Consider the following 15,161-nt stretch of genomic DNA (forward strand, 5'->3'; position numbering starts at 1 on the left):
AGACAACCTTGACCATTCTCATTTCTCTCTCTAGTAACCTCACCAGTTCTCGGATGAAGAGCATGAGACAGTCTTTGTTTGCAGTCTGTTCTAGCTGGTTTTAACCAATGAGTCTATAAACGTATTTTATTTAAAGCATAAGCCTTTGGTATGATCACAGGTTTAAGACTCAACTGGGAGCTTTTACCAGAACTTTTAACTGCGCTACAGAAGAGCACAATTAATACAGCTTGAACCAAACAGTCACACTCAAATACTGACTTAATGCAGGATGTAAGAACAGCGCAGCTAAAGCCATAAAAACATAATGCAGGTTTTTTCCATTTTTCTATGGTTCTTCCAAATGTACTCAGAACCAGATGAGTTTCACTACAGCAGAAATAGCAACGCAGCACGTTGTGTCACAGCAGTACTTGTGAGCACTGCTTCAGCATAGACTGCTCCAAGCACAGGGACCAGGAGCCAGTGCCAAGTCTCAGCACGGAGAGGGACAGTTTGGCTGCTCATTCCTTGACAACAGCATCAGTGCTCGCCTAAGCTGCAAGAGCCCGCCAGCAAAAGGTTTAAACAACCTTTAGGGTAAGTGGAGTTCACAGAATCCCACACTGGTTTGGGTTGGATGGGACCTTAAAGCTCCTCCAGTTCCAACCCAAGCTGCTAGCTTGCTGTCACAGGAATGAGCTCATCTACTGCATCTGCAGCAGACTATGTGGGGAATAAACATTTCCAGTGGAAACCATTCTGTCCAGGAGTACAGGGCCAGCTGAGGCTTGAGCTGTCCAGCACTGTGGATTTAGAGGTATGAGTAACCCACAAGAACAAACAGTTTTCATAGAGACAAGGGAAAGCAGAGATCACTTCAAGGCTGGGGCTGAAGCTTTGGTACTTCTGCAGCTGTTCTGTTTCTTCCTGCTGAAGGGAGCTCTGAGGGGTTGTAATCCATTAGAAAGGTTTGTTTAGAAACCTCTCACCTCCCAGTGACTTGGTGTGGCTTTTTTATTGTAAAATACGCAACCACAAACCCACAATCAATGGAAATTTCACTGCTTTTTCCCCTTACACAGACCAAACAACCCCCAGCAGCTATTTCCACGTGTGGTGTTCAGCAAGGTCTGATAAAGACAAAGCAGCTTTGCTTTGTTGTCACTACTGCAGCAGTGCAAGGCAGCTACATGGGCAGGAGGACTCCAAGAGACTCCACAAGCCATAATGCAGCTGGGGGGCAGAGGGAAGTGCATTGTGTTCACAGGCTGTGAAACGTGGAGCACAGACAGGCTGCTGGGCCCTGCCATCCCATCCAGTTTTGTTGCTATATGGATTGTTTCAAGCTTAAATCAGGGATAGCAATGGTATATCCTTAATAGGCCATGCTTGTGAAGAATTAGCCTTGGTAAGTGAATCTGGGGAGCAGGTGAGGTCTCAAGGCCTGATCAAAGCAGACAGAGACAGGGCAGCAATCAAGCTGCTGTTGAGAAGTGACTTGGTGCCAGGCATTCACAGGCCAAAGAAGGAATATTACCTGGTGGGGAAGAGCAGAAGCAGCAGGAAGGGTTAGTAATAATAATCATGAGAGTTCGGCTTCTAGGTCTGGGAGAATTTTAAGCAATAAACGCCTTCTTCAGACTTGTTTATAGCAATTCTTCCTTCAAAGTAAGGGTTACAAGCCTGCAACCCTCCTGTTGAACACAAGCAGAACTTACTCTTGGACAAGTTCTGTTAGTGGAGTTATGTGATTTTAAATGGCCGTAAGTCAACACCAGTTCAATCCACTGGTTTTGGAAGGGAGAAGTGAAATACAGCAGCAGGGCTGTTGCTGGTGACAGCTTGTGTGTGTTTGGTTTTATTTCCAACTCAAGACTCCCCCCAGCCTGGCTCAGCATCAGGAAGGTGGGACCCAGCATAAACACAGGTCCCTTCTCCAGCTGGCAGGATGCGGGTGGTGACCAGAAGGCTACACTCAAAGGTGGCCAAATAACCCTGCAAATTGCCTTGGGCCTTTACAGAGCTCAAAGGAGAAGAGCTGACTGTTGCTGTAGGAAGGCTAAAGCAGAACAGTGCTACAGTTTATCAATGAGCATAAAAAACTACTGTGGATAGAAATACTTCCAGTCTTAGGAAGATCCTGCACTGAGATAACACACTGAGATGCAACAGAAGATGGGATAAGCTGCAGGAAAACACTGCACTGACTGTACTTCTCATCTGGTACAACACAGAAGACTTTGCTCAGAGGGACAGCAGCAGTTAAGCACACGGTGACAGGCAGCACTGTGTGCTAAGTCAGTACAACTTACAAAAGCTGTCAATTTTTATCCTTACAGAGCATTCACAATGGCATCTTCCAACAGGAGAACATCACTGACAGCAATAGGACATATAATGAAACGGATCCCTCCAGCCTAAGCACGATGGACTCTCCCTCCTCTATTCAGATGCTAAGACTGACCTCAAGCGACCTCCTACAAATTCTGACAGGGCCCACGCTTGTGTAGACATGTTGATTGCACTTCATCCAGTTATACTGAGAAAACATGTATGATAGCTATGCAAACACACTTGAAGTGCCTGCTGGAACCATGCTGGAAAGAGACAAACACATGCTGGTGCTGTGCAAGCCACAGCACGTGGCTGGAAAGAGTCAGGGAGAGGAGGAAAGGAGACAGGAAAACAATATGCAGAAAGTACTGAACAAGGACACATGGTTGTACTTGTTTAATGCCAAAGGCTGTCCAGAGAAAAGAAACTCTCAGGGACCCAGTCAAAGAGGAAAAAAACCACCAAACCCTAAAACAAAGCCTTCCTCGCCTTCAGTCTTACCTGGAAAATGCTGTTGCGGCTTTTGTGCCTCCAGCTTCCCCAGTATATTAACACTGGAATGGAGGGCAGGGAAACTGAAGAAAACTGCACAACCATTCTCAAGCAACAACAAAACCTTAGTCTCCAGCAGTCCACAGTTCTCCAAAATACCAGATCTAAGCACCCACTGTTAGCAAAGAAGGGATTCAGCGCACAGCAACCACAGCTATTGCTTTTTAGTTTACCCGGCAAGCAAATAAAGCTGTCTCCTCCAATAGCAACCCTGATCACTTCTAGCTTCCCCCAAAAACTAAGCACAGGCTGCTAGGGCTCAGCTGGATACCTTTAGTACAGAGACAACAGATACCCAGGGTAAATCTAGGCAGCCTTGAGCCAGGTTTTGTGGGTGCATTTAAGGATTTGTGCAACATGTGTCACATTTGGGGACTCTGGCTCTCCCCAAGGCTGGGGACACTGAGGCTGAAAGGCAAAAGCTTCCATCCTCACACCAAGCAAGCGGAAGGTTTGCTCCTGCCACCAGCAAGGTGCTGGGAGGAGATAATGCAAGAGCCTTTTATTTTTAGCTTAGCAGAGGGAAGACAGCGTTCTCCCTGGGATCTGCACCAGGAACTCTTCCTGGCTGCTCTATTTTCCAGCACTAACAGAACAGGAGCCATTTGGAGTTCCAAACAGGGATTTCAATACTCATTTCCCTCCCCATGTGCTTAAGACAAAGCAAAGCCCATTTTCACATTAAATACCAAAACATTTGCACCTAAACATGAAACGTTCAAGTCACTGTCAGTGACTGGAATGTGCTGGACAGTTTATACCTGGAATTGTTCTTTGGCTCTTTTCTCAGTTATATCCAGAAAACCCACCACAACCTGATTCTGTTCCTATACCACCACTGCCTGAAATCCTAATCCACGGTTCCTCAGACACAGTACAGTACTGGAGAAAAAGGAGGGTCTTAGTTTTCTATTGAGGATATGCTTCCGAATACAGCAGTCCTTCAGCTGAAATAGCATCCCCAAGCCCCACGGTCCGAACAGGATCTTTACACACCAAAACAGGAGTGAAATGGAAGGAGATGCCTTCTCGGTGCCAATGCACCACTGGCTCATCTGGATTTATAGAGATTTTGGAAGGTGCCTCTATCTGGGAGGTCACAAACTCCATAGGAGCTTTAAGAAAGACTTTGGTGGTGTCGATGGTTTCGGTGGCACAGGCTTGAGTCCCCGCTGCTCGAGCTCCAGCAGCCACAGCAGCAGCCTGGTTGCCCCAGTACCCATCCACAGTGACAAGGATGTGGTAGGCCAGGGTGTGGAAGTGGATCCGTGTGAGATCAGAGGCCCGCTCCGTGGTCTTCCCGTGCTCCTTCAGGATCCAGAAGAGGATGTCGCTGACAATACCCACATCAGGAATGCCGCTCCAGGAAGTGAGGGAGGCGTGAGGACCAGAGGCAGCCTGTGTGAGGAACAGCAGCTCCTGTTCATTCAGCCCAATGGAGTTCACCAGGGGAAAGACCTGCTAACAGAAATACAGAAACAACAGTTCTTCCTCCGGAGGGACAATCAGACCCTGGCCCTCTCCCTTCAGGGTGTTGTTTTTAACAGTACCCCATCACTGGCTCTGTCACCAGTGTGCCCAGCAGAAAGGAGCACCTTGTGTCCTGGAGAGATGCAGGCCACAACCACTGCACAAGCTGCCCCTGTCACAATGTGCAAGAATGACTTAGCCAAGGAAACCTTTCACAGCAAGGGGGCATGCTCATTTTGTGCCCTTTGACAGCAAAAAGTAACAAAACATCAAATCCACATGAAACACTCCTAACACTGAGATTAGAGTGTGTCAAACTAAACAAGACCCAGCAGGACCTGCAGGAAAGAAATCCTGCAGAGGAATTGAGGGGGTTTTAAGTATTATCAAGTCAGCTCGAATTCAGACCCTGGTTTCTTCTGGACAGCTGCAAGCCTGCTGGATCTAAACCAGCCAAAGGTAATTGTATCTGTGGAGTTGCTAGTGCTGCTCCTGGGTCACCTTCTCACTGTGACTGCAAAATAGCCTGAGAAAGAGCAGAGAGCAGAGCCCAGGTGTGTTGTGCCTGTTTCTGCTGAATACTGAATCATAGAATCCCACACTGGTTTGGGTCGAAGGGACCTTAAAGCTCATCCAGTTCCAACCCCCTGCCACGGGCAGGGACACCTTCCACTGGAGCAGCTTGCTCCAAGCCCCTGTGTCCAACCTGGCCTTGAACACTGCCAGGGATGGGGCAGCCACAGCTTCTCTGGGCAACTCTGGTAAGTTCAATCAAGAAAAGAGAAGCATTCAGAATGCCACAGCAGACATTAAACCCATGTGCTGCACTTGCCTTAAATGAGCAGCCCTAATTTTAAGTTTTCATTTCTATACTTGCATACCAGTTTGTGCATTTTGACATTGAAGAAAAGGAAACTGATGAAAAGAGCACGCCCTTTCATTTTCCTTACCTGATGCATTATGTTGCTCATAAAATCTTGGTCGGTCATACTGGCCAGCTCCAGGTGTATGGGGATGTCAGTGGGGATGTCAGAGATGGAGGCCACAGCCTACAGCACACAGGGAAATAAAAACAATGACCCTAAAATACAAATTCATGCATAAACGGAACAAAGGGGCTTTGCCTCAGAAATACACATCCTTGAATCCTCTTGTGTGTGGATTTCAACACAATTCCAAATGCCATGTCTGACAAGAATGTACTGAGGGGGAGAAATAAAAACAGCTTCTAGTTGTCAGCATCCCAGAGCAGAAAGACTGTGCCTAACCCTGACCTGCACCCAGCTCAGCTCCTAATGGACTAATTCAAAAGCCTCACAAATCTGGAGCAGCTGATCCTAGAACAGAGAGAAAGAATAATGCTGGTGCATGGCATCAAGGGCACTGGGCTGTAAGAGAGGCAACGAGCTGTAAGGCAGAAGGAAACGTGTAGCTCCTCTGGGCTCAGATGAGAAAGCTGCCTCTTGGATTATCTAACACAGATGCAGCTTAAAGAATGCAAATCTTAATTAGAACCTTGATCATCTTAGTATCTGGGATAGGAACCACAATGTAATTTAGCCACCAGTAAGTACGTCAACATGCTCCAGCCAGAGAACCAGACCATACCTTTTATTCCCTAGGCAGCTCACTGAATCTAAGAACCATCAGTGTTACAGGATTAGGCTTTTGCCATTCTGATAGTTCACATCCTTCTTTTAGCATGCAACACTGAAAAGGTTTGTGGCAGATCTGTAGACACAGCCGGCTTGCAAGTTCCAACCTGGGAAAGCAAGACTTTGCCATGGGGCACTTCCCGGCCTGGAAGTTAAGGAGACACTGGTATCAGAGCATCTCACCTCCATAAGTCGCCTCTGCCGCATCTCCTTGCTCTGGCCTTCCATCATGTGGAGTCCTGAGAGCACCACCAGATCTGGCTGAAATTCATCCAGGCTGGACACAAACACTTCCAGCATGTTTAAGGCACCATTTGATAGGTCGTGGGAGAAGATGAAGCGGTTGGCATTGGGTGCTCTCACTCGTCCCCACTCTTCACCTGGTGTGAAACAAACAGGAGCAGGTTAACTCAGAAGAGAAGCGAATCAAACCATGCATCTGGAGATAGTTTTGGGGTATCCTGCTGGAACCCAAAGGCATGATTACACAACATGACTGTGCTCATATGGCCGGCCATAGGAGAAATCTTCCTCTTGTCTTCATTCATTCTCTTCACTCACTCCCTCTGCCTCATTTAGATGCTTTTTGGATCAGAAGGAAAATTCAATACTTGGTTGGTTTTGCAAGCTTTGTGATGTTTTAATCAGTTTAGCATGAGATTAGGTGAGTGTCATAGCCAGCTCAAGCCAAACTGTTGGAGTGTGCAGGATGTGCAGAGGGAGGGGGGACCTTCCCCCTTTGGCAGCCACCCTGCGCTGGCTCGTCTCGAGCTGTCTCATGAAGGTACACCCTGGAAACTCTCACAGCTCTCCCTGTACTCAGCTGCGCAGCTCCCAGAAATGATGTGCAGAAGAGAGCTGCATCAGTGCCGTGTGTGTAAACCGTTTTATTCCTGGGTAAGGTCATAGATTAAATGGGCTCCATCTCTGAGACACTGAACCATGAGAAGACAGCGAGCCTCCAGAGGATACAGATTACACAAGCCATGGTCCAACTGGGCAGCCCTCTGCCAGCTCTCCCCATCTGTTCATGTGTTTCTGTTCAGGCAGTTCCTTGTGCCAGTCGTGATAACTGGTCAGAAAGAAATGTAAGGGAATAAATAAATGCAGCTGGAACAGAAAGCTCCTGAGGCACAAGCATTTTTGAGGCTGTTGTAGGTGGAATCTCTACCTCAGATCCAGCCTGTGTACTTCTTCAATCACTCTCCCAGGCTGTGTACAGGTTATACTACGGAGAATATGACCAGCATTTGTGGAAAAGCCACTAACCCAGCATGAACAGCCATCTGTGCTGTTTACTCTTAAAGCAGAGTCTTGGGACAAAGTTTTCTCAAGGACGTAGATGCACAGAGTCTCAGGAGAGCAGTCCTCCCATGAGAACAAAGATGCTGAGTAAAGGAGGCATCATATACTAATGTGTCATCTAACCAGGAGCAAGACCACTAAGACTTACTTAAAGATCAGTGTATTCTCCATTGGCTACTGAGCTACAGTACTTGTCAGTTATAGGAACCTTGTTTCAGCCAGAGTGGGTGCTGCTCCAGCTTAGTTTTGCTGCTAAACAAGTTTAATTCAGATGGTTCTTTTGCCTTCCCTCCTTGCCAAATACTCCCTCTTCTGTCACACCAACGGAAGTCTTCCTCAAGCTGTATTTTGAGACAGAACCAGTGAAACCATTCAGAACAGCAAGAAAATACACTCAGATCTGGTTTAACCATTACATTAGGGCTCCCCTGAATTTCACCTGCATGTGGTTAAATGGTACCTTTCTGTTTTCAGAGAACACTACTGGACTGTTGTAGTGTTCATACAGCTTGAGAATGATACCCATCAGGTTGCGTAGGCTATGCACTGCAACAAGATCAAAATCCACTTGGTTTCTTTAGGTTACAGTGTACAGAACCAAAGAGATGTCAAGGCAGCAGTGTGAGTCTGTCCTTACCTTCACCATAATGCAAAGGGAGAAGGTTTCTAAAGACTTTTAGATGTCTGCACATGGTCCTGGAATTAAGTGATTCAAACCCCAACAGCTTCACAGCCAGGAATATCTTAGTGATGCCTGGGGTTCCGATCTAACCTAACGTTCAGCCTTTGGCAAAGTACCTGCTTGATATTCCAAGATAAGATGGAATTCATCTCTTTCCTGCATGGACTCAGGTGGCACAACCACGTTGTCATCAAGTAGTTCATGGAGTTTAGGACCAACTGGGCCACAGAGGAGGATCTAGAAAACAAGAACACTCAATGCAGGTTTCCCTGCCATGTCCCTTGCCACCACTGCAGTGCATTTAAGCATCACCTGGACAAGTGATTTAAAATAGTAATAATTTAATTAAAAAAAAAATAGCTATGCTTTTCAACTTGGACCAACCTAAGAAATAACGGCAACATGGAATCAGGGGATCCCAGCCTGGTTTGGGTTGGCAGGGACCTTAAAGCTCATCCAGTTCCAACCCTCTGCCACGGGCAGGGACCCCTTCCACTGGAGCAGCTTGCTCCAAGCCCCTGTGTCCAACCTGGCCTTGAACACTGCAAGGGATGGGGCAGCCACAGCTTCTCTGGGCACCCTGGGCCAGCGCCTCAGCACCCTCACAGGGAAGAGCTTCTGCCTAAGAGCTCATCTCAGTCTCCCCTCTGGCAGGTTAAAGCCATTCCCCTTGGCCTGTCCCTGCACCCCTCAAGTCTACAGGGAAGCAATGGGAGCCTCATTACAGACAAGCAAACAGCGTGACAGTTTTGAGTACCTTCAGGTCTGGATTTGTTGCAAGCTTCTGACCGATGAGAGCAGCGTTTCCTCCTACATACAGCTGTAAAACAAAGAGGGGCAGGTTTGGGCACTCCCTCGCTTTGATAGCTTTAGACATGCTTAGTTCTTGGTATAGAGATTTTGGCATTACACAACAAAGCTCATTGGGACTGAAGGCCAAACAACCAAAGGTGGGATTTTAGCAAGCATTTAAAAACTGCAGCAGTTGGAGGTCAAGGTGCCTGGGCCCACACGGAGTTTCCTCAGGTAAGAAAGGTCAAACTTTCCAGTGACAAAACTCCGGTGTGAGCTTTGAAAGCAAGGAATACAGATTGTCATGAGGATCACATGCACTCGGAGGTGACAGGAAACAGGCTATAGAAGGCTACAGCTAATAATCAGGCAATTCCAGAAAGGCAGTGTAGCAAGTGTGGGGAGAAACAAGGAGAGTCTTGACCATTAAAAGGCATTTAGAGCTCTTCCTCATTTCCAGAATGTGAACTTTCCAGATGCTGAACTGCACAGAAAGTGGCATTTAAGCAGTCTGTAGAAAGTAGCTAACACCAAGCGAGGGATCAGGCTGGATTCAGTAGACCCAGCATAAATTAGAGCAACAAAGCTTTGCTTTTGGGAAGGGAGACTTCAAAAAGTATGTATTTAGTGCTTTTCATCGGTCCTAGAGAGAACTGAAATCCTGGGTTATACAGCTGAAGCTGATCGGAGCCTTTGCAGCTCCTAATGCTTGGATCTATTTCCTGTCACATCATGACAAGATGTTAGAGCCCCTTGTACAGCATCACTGGCTCCCGCATCACTTTCTTACAGAAGCACCTTAGACTGACATTTCAGTTTGGGGAAAGCAAGCAGCGGATAGACCATTGAACCCCCTCCTATTGCAGCGGGTGCAGAGGTCTGCAGGAAGTCAGGAACACACTCAAGCTGTACCATCAGTTTCCTTCCTAAATGGTTTGTACCCTCGCTAGACAGAGATCGGGCATCAGCACCGAGGCACAGAACAAAGGTGCTTCTCAGAGCTTATCCTCAGGTGGGACGCACCTGAGCCCCGGGGTGCTCGGAGGCTGTGCGGGCGATGTGGTGGAAGGACTCGGCGTCGCTGAAGAAGCGCTCGGCAGCCGCCCCCTTGTCCATGAAGTGAGCAAACGCCTCTCCCAGGTCCCGCCGGGAGCTCAGCACCGCGTGATTCTTCCCATTGCCGGGCTCCACACCGAGCGCCTCCAACAGCTTCACACCGGACAGGACCACGTCCACGCAGGCATTGACGCTGCAAGAAAGGAAAACACAGCCTGGGCAAACTGCACCCACCCCTGGGCACTTGGGAGGGGGTACAAGGAGAGCACTCCCCAGCCAGCAGTGTTTGCTGTTGGCAGCCCTCGCCCTGAGGGGCAAACCAACCAACCACATGGAAAACAAGCTGTCGTGCTTTAAGCCAGTCGGCAAGTCAGCCACGCAGTTTCTACTCCCCCCCCCGGCCTCTCCTGCAGGGATGGGGAGGAGAATCAAAAGAATGTAACTCCCACAGGTTGAGATAAAAACAGTCCAGTAACTAAGGTATAACACAAACCACTGCTGTGACCACCAATAATAATAATGATAAGGGAAATAACAAGGGAAGAGAATACAATACCACCCGCTGAAAATGAGCCCGACTGAGCAGCATGTGCCCTTCTGTGTAACTCCCAGTTGGAATACCTCTTTGGCGAGTTTGGGTCAGGTGTCCTGTCTCTGCTTTCTCCCCGCTTCCCCTCCTCCCTGGCAGAGCATGAGACTCACAAAGTCCTTGGTCAGAGTAAACATTCTGACCAGCAACTGAAAACATCGGTGTTATCAGTACTGTACCCAGGCAGAAAGTCAAAATCACAGCGCAGCACCAGCTACTGAGAAGGAGAAAAAGTGACTGCTGCTGCTGAACCCAGGACACAAGCCCACAAGGGCATGCGAATTTCCTGAACCTCTCTACTAAAGCATTCTCCTTTTGACGTGGTTTTGTTATGCTGCAGCACCACGAAGGACAGAAGGGTCTCTAACATCCTGCTGAGTTCAAACAAGCCCTGTGGTCCAGAGGTGGGTGCGTGTGTGACAGTATGCACTGTACTTCATTTGCTGCCTTAGGCTTGCTCAGAACAAGAATAGTGGGTTTAATTGTTAAAGAAGCTTTTAAAATGTCGCAAATTTGGGGTTTAAAATGTACATGCAACTCCAAACTGTTCAAAACAAAGCTTGAAAGGACTTAAGTCTAATAGATCAGCCTCCTGAGTTTCAACTGCTCTGGACAATAAGCAAAGCCCCCCTGTACAAATACCCCTCACATAGGCTGGTTCTGCTTATAACAGGTCAAGAGAGCTGTGTGTCAGTTAAACATCTGAAAAGTGCCATTTCCAAAGGAGCATCCTGAATTTCCATACACAGCATGGCACCTTCCTCCAAACCGTGCAGGCAGGAAAGCAGTCCTGCAGCACTTAGCGAGCAAGAAGAACTATTTCAGCAGATCTGTGCTTTACCTAAAGCCTAACCTGTGGCTCCAATCTTCCAGTGCCCAGTTCTTATCAATTACATCAATTTAAACACAGTCTGGTTCAGACCAGAGAAGCAGGAAGTTTCTGGGCTGGAACCAAGCTCCTCAGAAAAAAGTTTATGAACACTTGCCCTTGTTTCTACTCCTTGGTTTCAGAGAGATACCAGTATTATAGAACCACAGAGTGGTTTGGGTTGAAGGGACCTCAAAGCTCATCCAGTTCCAACCCCTGCCACAGGCAGGGACACCTTCCACTAGAGCAGCTTGCTCCAAGCCCCTGTGTCCAACCTGGCCTTGAACACTGCCAGGGATGGGGCAGCCACAGCTTCTCTGGGCACCCTGGGCCAGCGCCTCAGCACCCTCCCAGGGAAGAGCTTCTGCCTAAGAGCTCAGCTCAGTCTCCCCTCTGGCAGGTTAAAGCCATTCCCCTTGGCCTGTCCCTACAGGCCCTTGTCCCAAGCCCCTCTCCAGGTTTCCTGCAGCCCCTTTAGGCACTGGAGCTGCTCTCAGGTCTCCCCTTCAGGAGCCTTCTCTTGTCCAGGCTGCCCCAGCCCAGCTCTCTCAGCCTGGCTCCAGAGCAGAGCTGCTCCAGCCCTCGCAGCATCTCCATGGCCTCCTCTGGCCTCGCTCCAGCAGCTCCACGTCCCTCTTGTGCTGCTGCCCCAGAGCTGGATCAGGGCTGCAGGGGGGGTCTCCCCAGAGCACAGCAGAGGGGCAGGATCCCCTCCCTGAGCTGCTGCTCACGCTCTGGGGGTGCAGCCCAGCACACGGGGGGGTTCTGGGCTCAAGCGCACACTGAAGCTGGGTCATGGGGAGCTGCTCCTCACCCAACACCCCAAGTCCTCTCCCCAGGCTGCTCCATCCGGTCTCCCCCAGCCTGGCTTTGTGCGGGGATTGCCTGAGACAATACCAGCAGCTACTAAAGCATCTTCCAGAAGTGCTGTCCAATGCAGTTTCTGCTCCTGTGCCCTGTGCTTCCCCAACAGGGATCCAAAAGATCTGTAGAAGTTTCACAGGATCTCCAACTGCATCTATACCCCCAGGCACCCCCGATGCCAGCACCTGCTGATGTGTCGGTGTGAAACACGCAGCCATTTATGATTCCTCCTTGTCAGTGACCTTTCATGTGTGATCTGGGCCACAACACGAGGCCACAACACACAAAATGAAGGACATTAAAACCCCTGAAGCTTTCTGGACCCGAGGTAACAGCTCGGAAGCCCTCTGTACTGTGCATCACCTCATACGCTATGGAGAGGAAAATCCCCTCTCCCGGCAGAGAAAAGAAAACCAAAGAAAGAATGAGCTCAAGCAGCACTTTACCCCAAAGTCACTGCAAGAAAAGGCCAGCAATTTGATAGTTTAATGACTCATTAAGAGGGCATCAACCAAGTCACACTTCTTTAAGTGAGAGACCTCTAATCCTCTTCCAACTGTCTTCTCTCTCCCTGCTATTGCTCCGCTAACACCCTCCATGCTTGACTTACCTCCCTTAACAGCAGAGATACGCCACTAAGGAGCCATGTTTGCTGCTGAACCTGAAGGCCCCAAGTGTTTGGGCTGTGCGCATAAATCACACACGTGTTCGACCACTTCAAACCAACAAAGAAAACAAGGATTAAAATGAAGGTCCTCAGGTCTTTTCCAGTGAAGCTGCAGCAAACAGGACTACACGGAGCTCTGCAAAACCGGCCTTGTCCTGCATTGGCCATGACACAGGACAGACTCCAACCAAAGCTCTGCAGCCACACCGCCATCGAGGCGCAGCCACTTCTTCCAACACCTGAAGGCCCAATCTTCGGGTCAAAGCCAACATATCATGGCCTTATGTTTAAGAGACAGTGAGTCAAGCGCTGTATGTAACGGTCAGGCTTAAAGCAAGCATTTAAGGTCAATGGGATATTCCTTAACTTCCCCTCATCCTCCTCCCAGCCTAAGATGAGGATAGGGGCATCCACCACCTTCTCCTCTCCCTTCCCTCCTTTGCGCCTTGGCTCCATTAGCTCTCCCCTCTTACAAAGGCGTTACACACTTGTCCCTCACACCTACTTACTGCTAGTCTGTGCTCCCTCAGACCCCGCATATACACACACACACACAGGGCTGTACGGAACCACAGCCCGCCCCGCCGACAGGGGCGCCCTCCCCTACTCGCCGCTCCCCGCCCCGCCACCAGGGGCGCTCTCCCCCTGCCCCGCCGCGCGCTGCCCGCACCTACCCGACCGCGACGCGCGCCCACCCGCGGGCCGGGCGGACGATGGCCGCCTGCCAGGCCGACACCATGCGGCCCTCGAGCGAGCCGGCGCGGCGCAGCGTGCCCAGCAGCGAGGCGGAGAGGTGCCGCAGAGCCGGTGGGGACAGCTCGGGGCCCAGCAGGCACAGGTAGCCCAGCGCTAGGGCCAGCAGGCCCACGCACACCGACCGGTGCCACATCGCGGCCTACCCGCTTCGCCCCGCCCCGCCCCGCCGCGCCTGAGGAGGGACGTGACCAGCCGGGGCCTCCTTACGCCGCCTCCGTAGCGCCCCGCCCCCGCCGGCTGTTGTAGAGCCGCTTCGGGAATGGAGGCGGGCCTTGCGCAAGTAGCGTACCTTGCGGGGGTAACGGCGGTGCCGCCTGCGGAACGGCGTTCGGGGATCGGGCGGGAGTCGGAGGCTGCGGCAGCGCCAGCGCCTCGTGAGGGGAAATGGCGGGGGCCGCAGGCACCGCCGTGCCTCAGGCTCTGCTGAGGACAGACCAGCCCCGGCGAGCCCGGCACCGGGCCCCCGGCAGCGGAGAGCCGGTGCTGGGCCGAGAGCCTTTCAGACTGGGCCAGCAGCGCGGAGGGGAAGCCTGTTAGGGCATCGTGCCTGCAGCCTCCTCTGTACTAGTACCAACACCCTCCTCTCTTTTGGCTTCTTCCTTGTGGTGCCCCTTCTGTCCTTTATCGCCAGCCTCTTTGTGGGTCTGTGTATTGTATTTCCGTTCTGCCCCAAGCAGACCAGTGCCTGTCCCCTGCCCTGTCTCACACCAGTGCCTCTGTCTGACCAGCTTGTGTTCAGCAAGCCAGCACTGACCTGAAGCTAATCACTGGCCGTAGTATATATTCTTCCTTTATAGTGTAGTTTCTGGTCTTGGCCTCTCTTACACCCTCTCCAGGTTAACTTCATGGGCACTCTACCCATGCTGTGGGTAGGCTGTGGAGGCAGCAGCAGGAGAACGCACCCTTTGCTGCCTTTCCAGCCCATTGCAGAGGTGGTGTAGCAAGTTGAAAGGGAGGTTTCCCTTTTTAATCAAAAGGAGGTTTTCTGGGCTTCTTTAGGAGTAATAGAAACATTCGCTCAAGACTTCTGACAGGATCTGCAAGAGTTTGACAACTGCGCACCACAGTGCGTTGGCTGAGGCAGCTGATAATTTCCTCATGCAGTGCTGTGTTGTGAGTGATTGTCATCTCCTTTGACTCTGACAAAACAAACACTAAAGGAGATGGGTTGGCAGAAGGCTTTTTGTGGATGTTTTTCTTTCTAGGATGCAGGGATTAGTATTCAGTCAACGGGTGATGTACAGCAGCTGTTACGGACTCATGTCTGGCCCTCAGGCTGCCCATCAGGTTCTCTCTTACTGGTCCTTACCAAAGAGGACTGCCTCATTTAATTATGATTTTTCTGTTGTGTGAAGTTGCCCCTCAGGGCAAGGAAGGACTGAGGGTGCAGAGCGAGCAGGACAGACAGGCCAGATGGGTGCTGGAATTGCTGGGGAAGGAGAGAGGGAGAAGAACCCTCCTCACTGGCAGTGGATAGTTTTTATAGGTGCACGGACTGGTTTTATGAGCCTAAAGCGTTGTGATAATATGATGATCTGTAAGAACAGAATCCTTTAAAACAAAGTAGAGGCCTAGCCACCTTCCCTGTT

General features: G+C 50.1%; 1 protein-coding gene across 4 annotated transcripts; it reads right to left on the reverse strand.

The window, feature by feature from the left end:
• Positions 1-2,627: 2,627 nt before the first annotated feature.
• ADPGK (ADP dependent glucokinase) lies at positions 2,628-13,705 on the reverse strand (the record flags this gene model as incomplete). 4 transcript variants are annotated; one of them, XM_080626363.1, is made up of 7 exons in its annotated part: positions 2,628-4,326; positions 5,289-5,387; positions 6,177-6,373; positions 8,097-8,217; positions 8,738-8,800; positions 9,796-10,021; positions 13,491-13,705. In XM_080626363.1, the coding sequence occupies 7 exons, from the start codon at positions 13,703-13,705 to the stop codon at positions 3,778-3,780; spliced, it is 1,470 nt and encodes a 489-aa protein (XP_080482489.1). In that variant the 3' UTR covers positions 2,628-3,777. The 4 variants fall into 4 exon arrangements, with proteins under 4 accessions (XP_080482489.1, XP_080482488.1, XP_080482490.1 ...); XM_080626362.1 differs by having other exon boundaries at positions 2,628-4,329; XM_080626364.1 differs by lacking the exon at positions 13,491-13,705 and adding an exon at positions 12,760-12,806 and having other exon boundaries at positions 2,628-4,329.
• Between the last annotated feature and the right edge of the window lie 1,456 nt (positions 13,706-15,161).

The sequence above is a fragment of the Psittacula echo genome (genome assembly GCF_963264785.1).
Source record: "Psittacula echo genome assembly, chromosome: 10".
Classification (NCBI taxonomy): Eukaryota; Metazoa; Chordata; class Aves; order Psittaciformes; family Psittacidae; genus Psittacula; species Psittacula echo.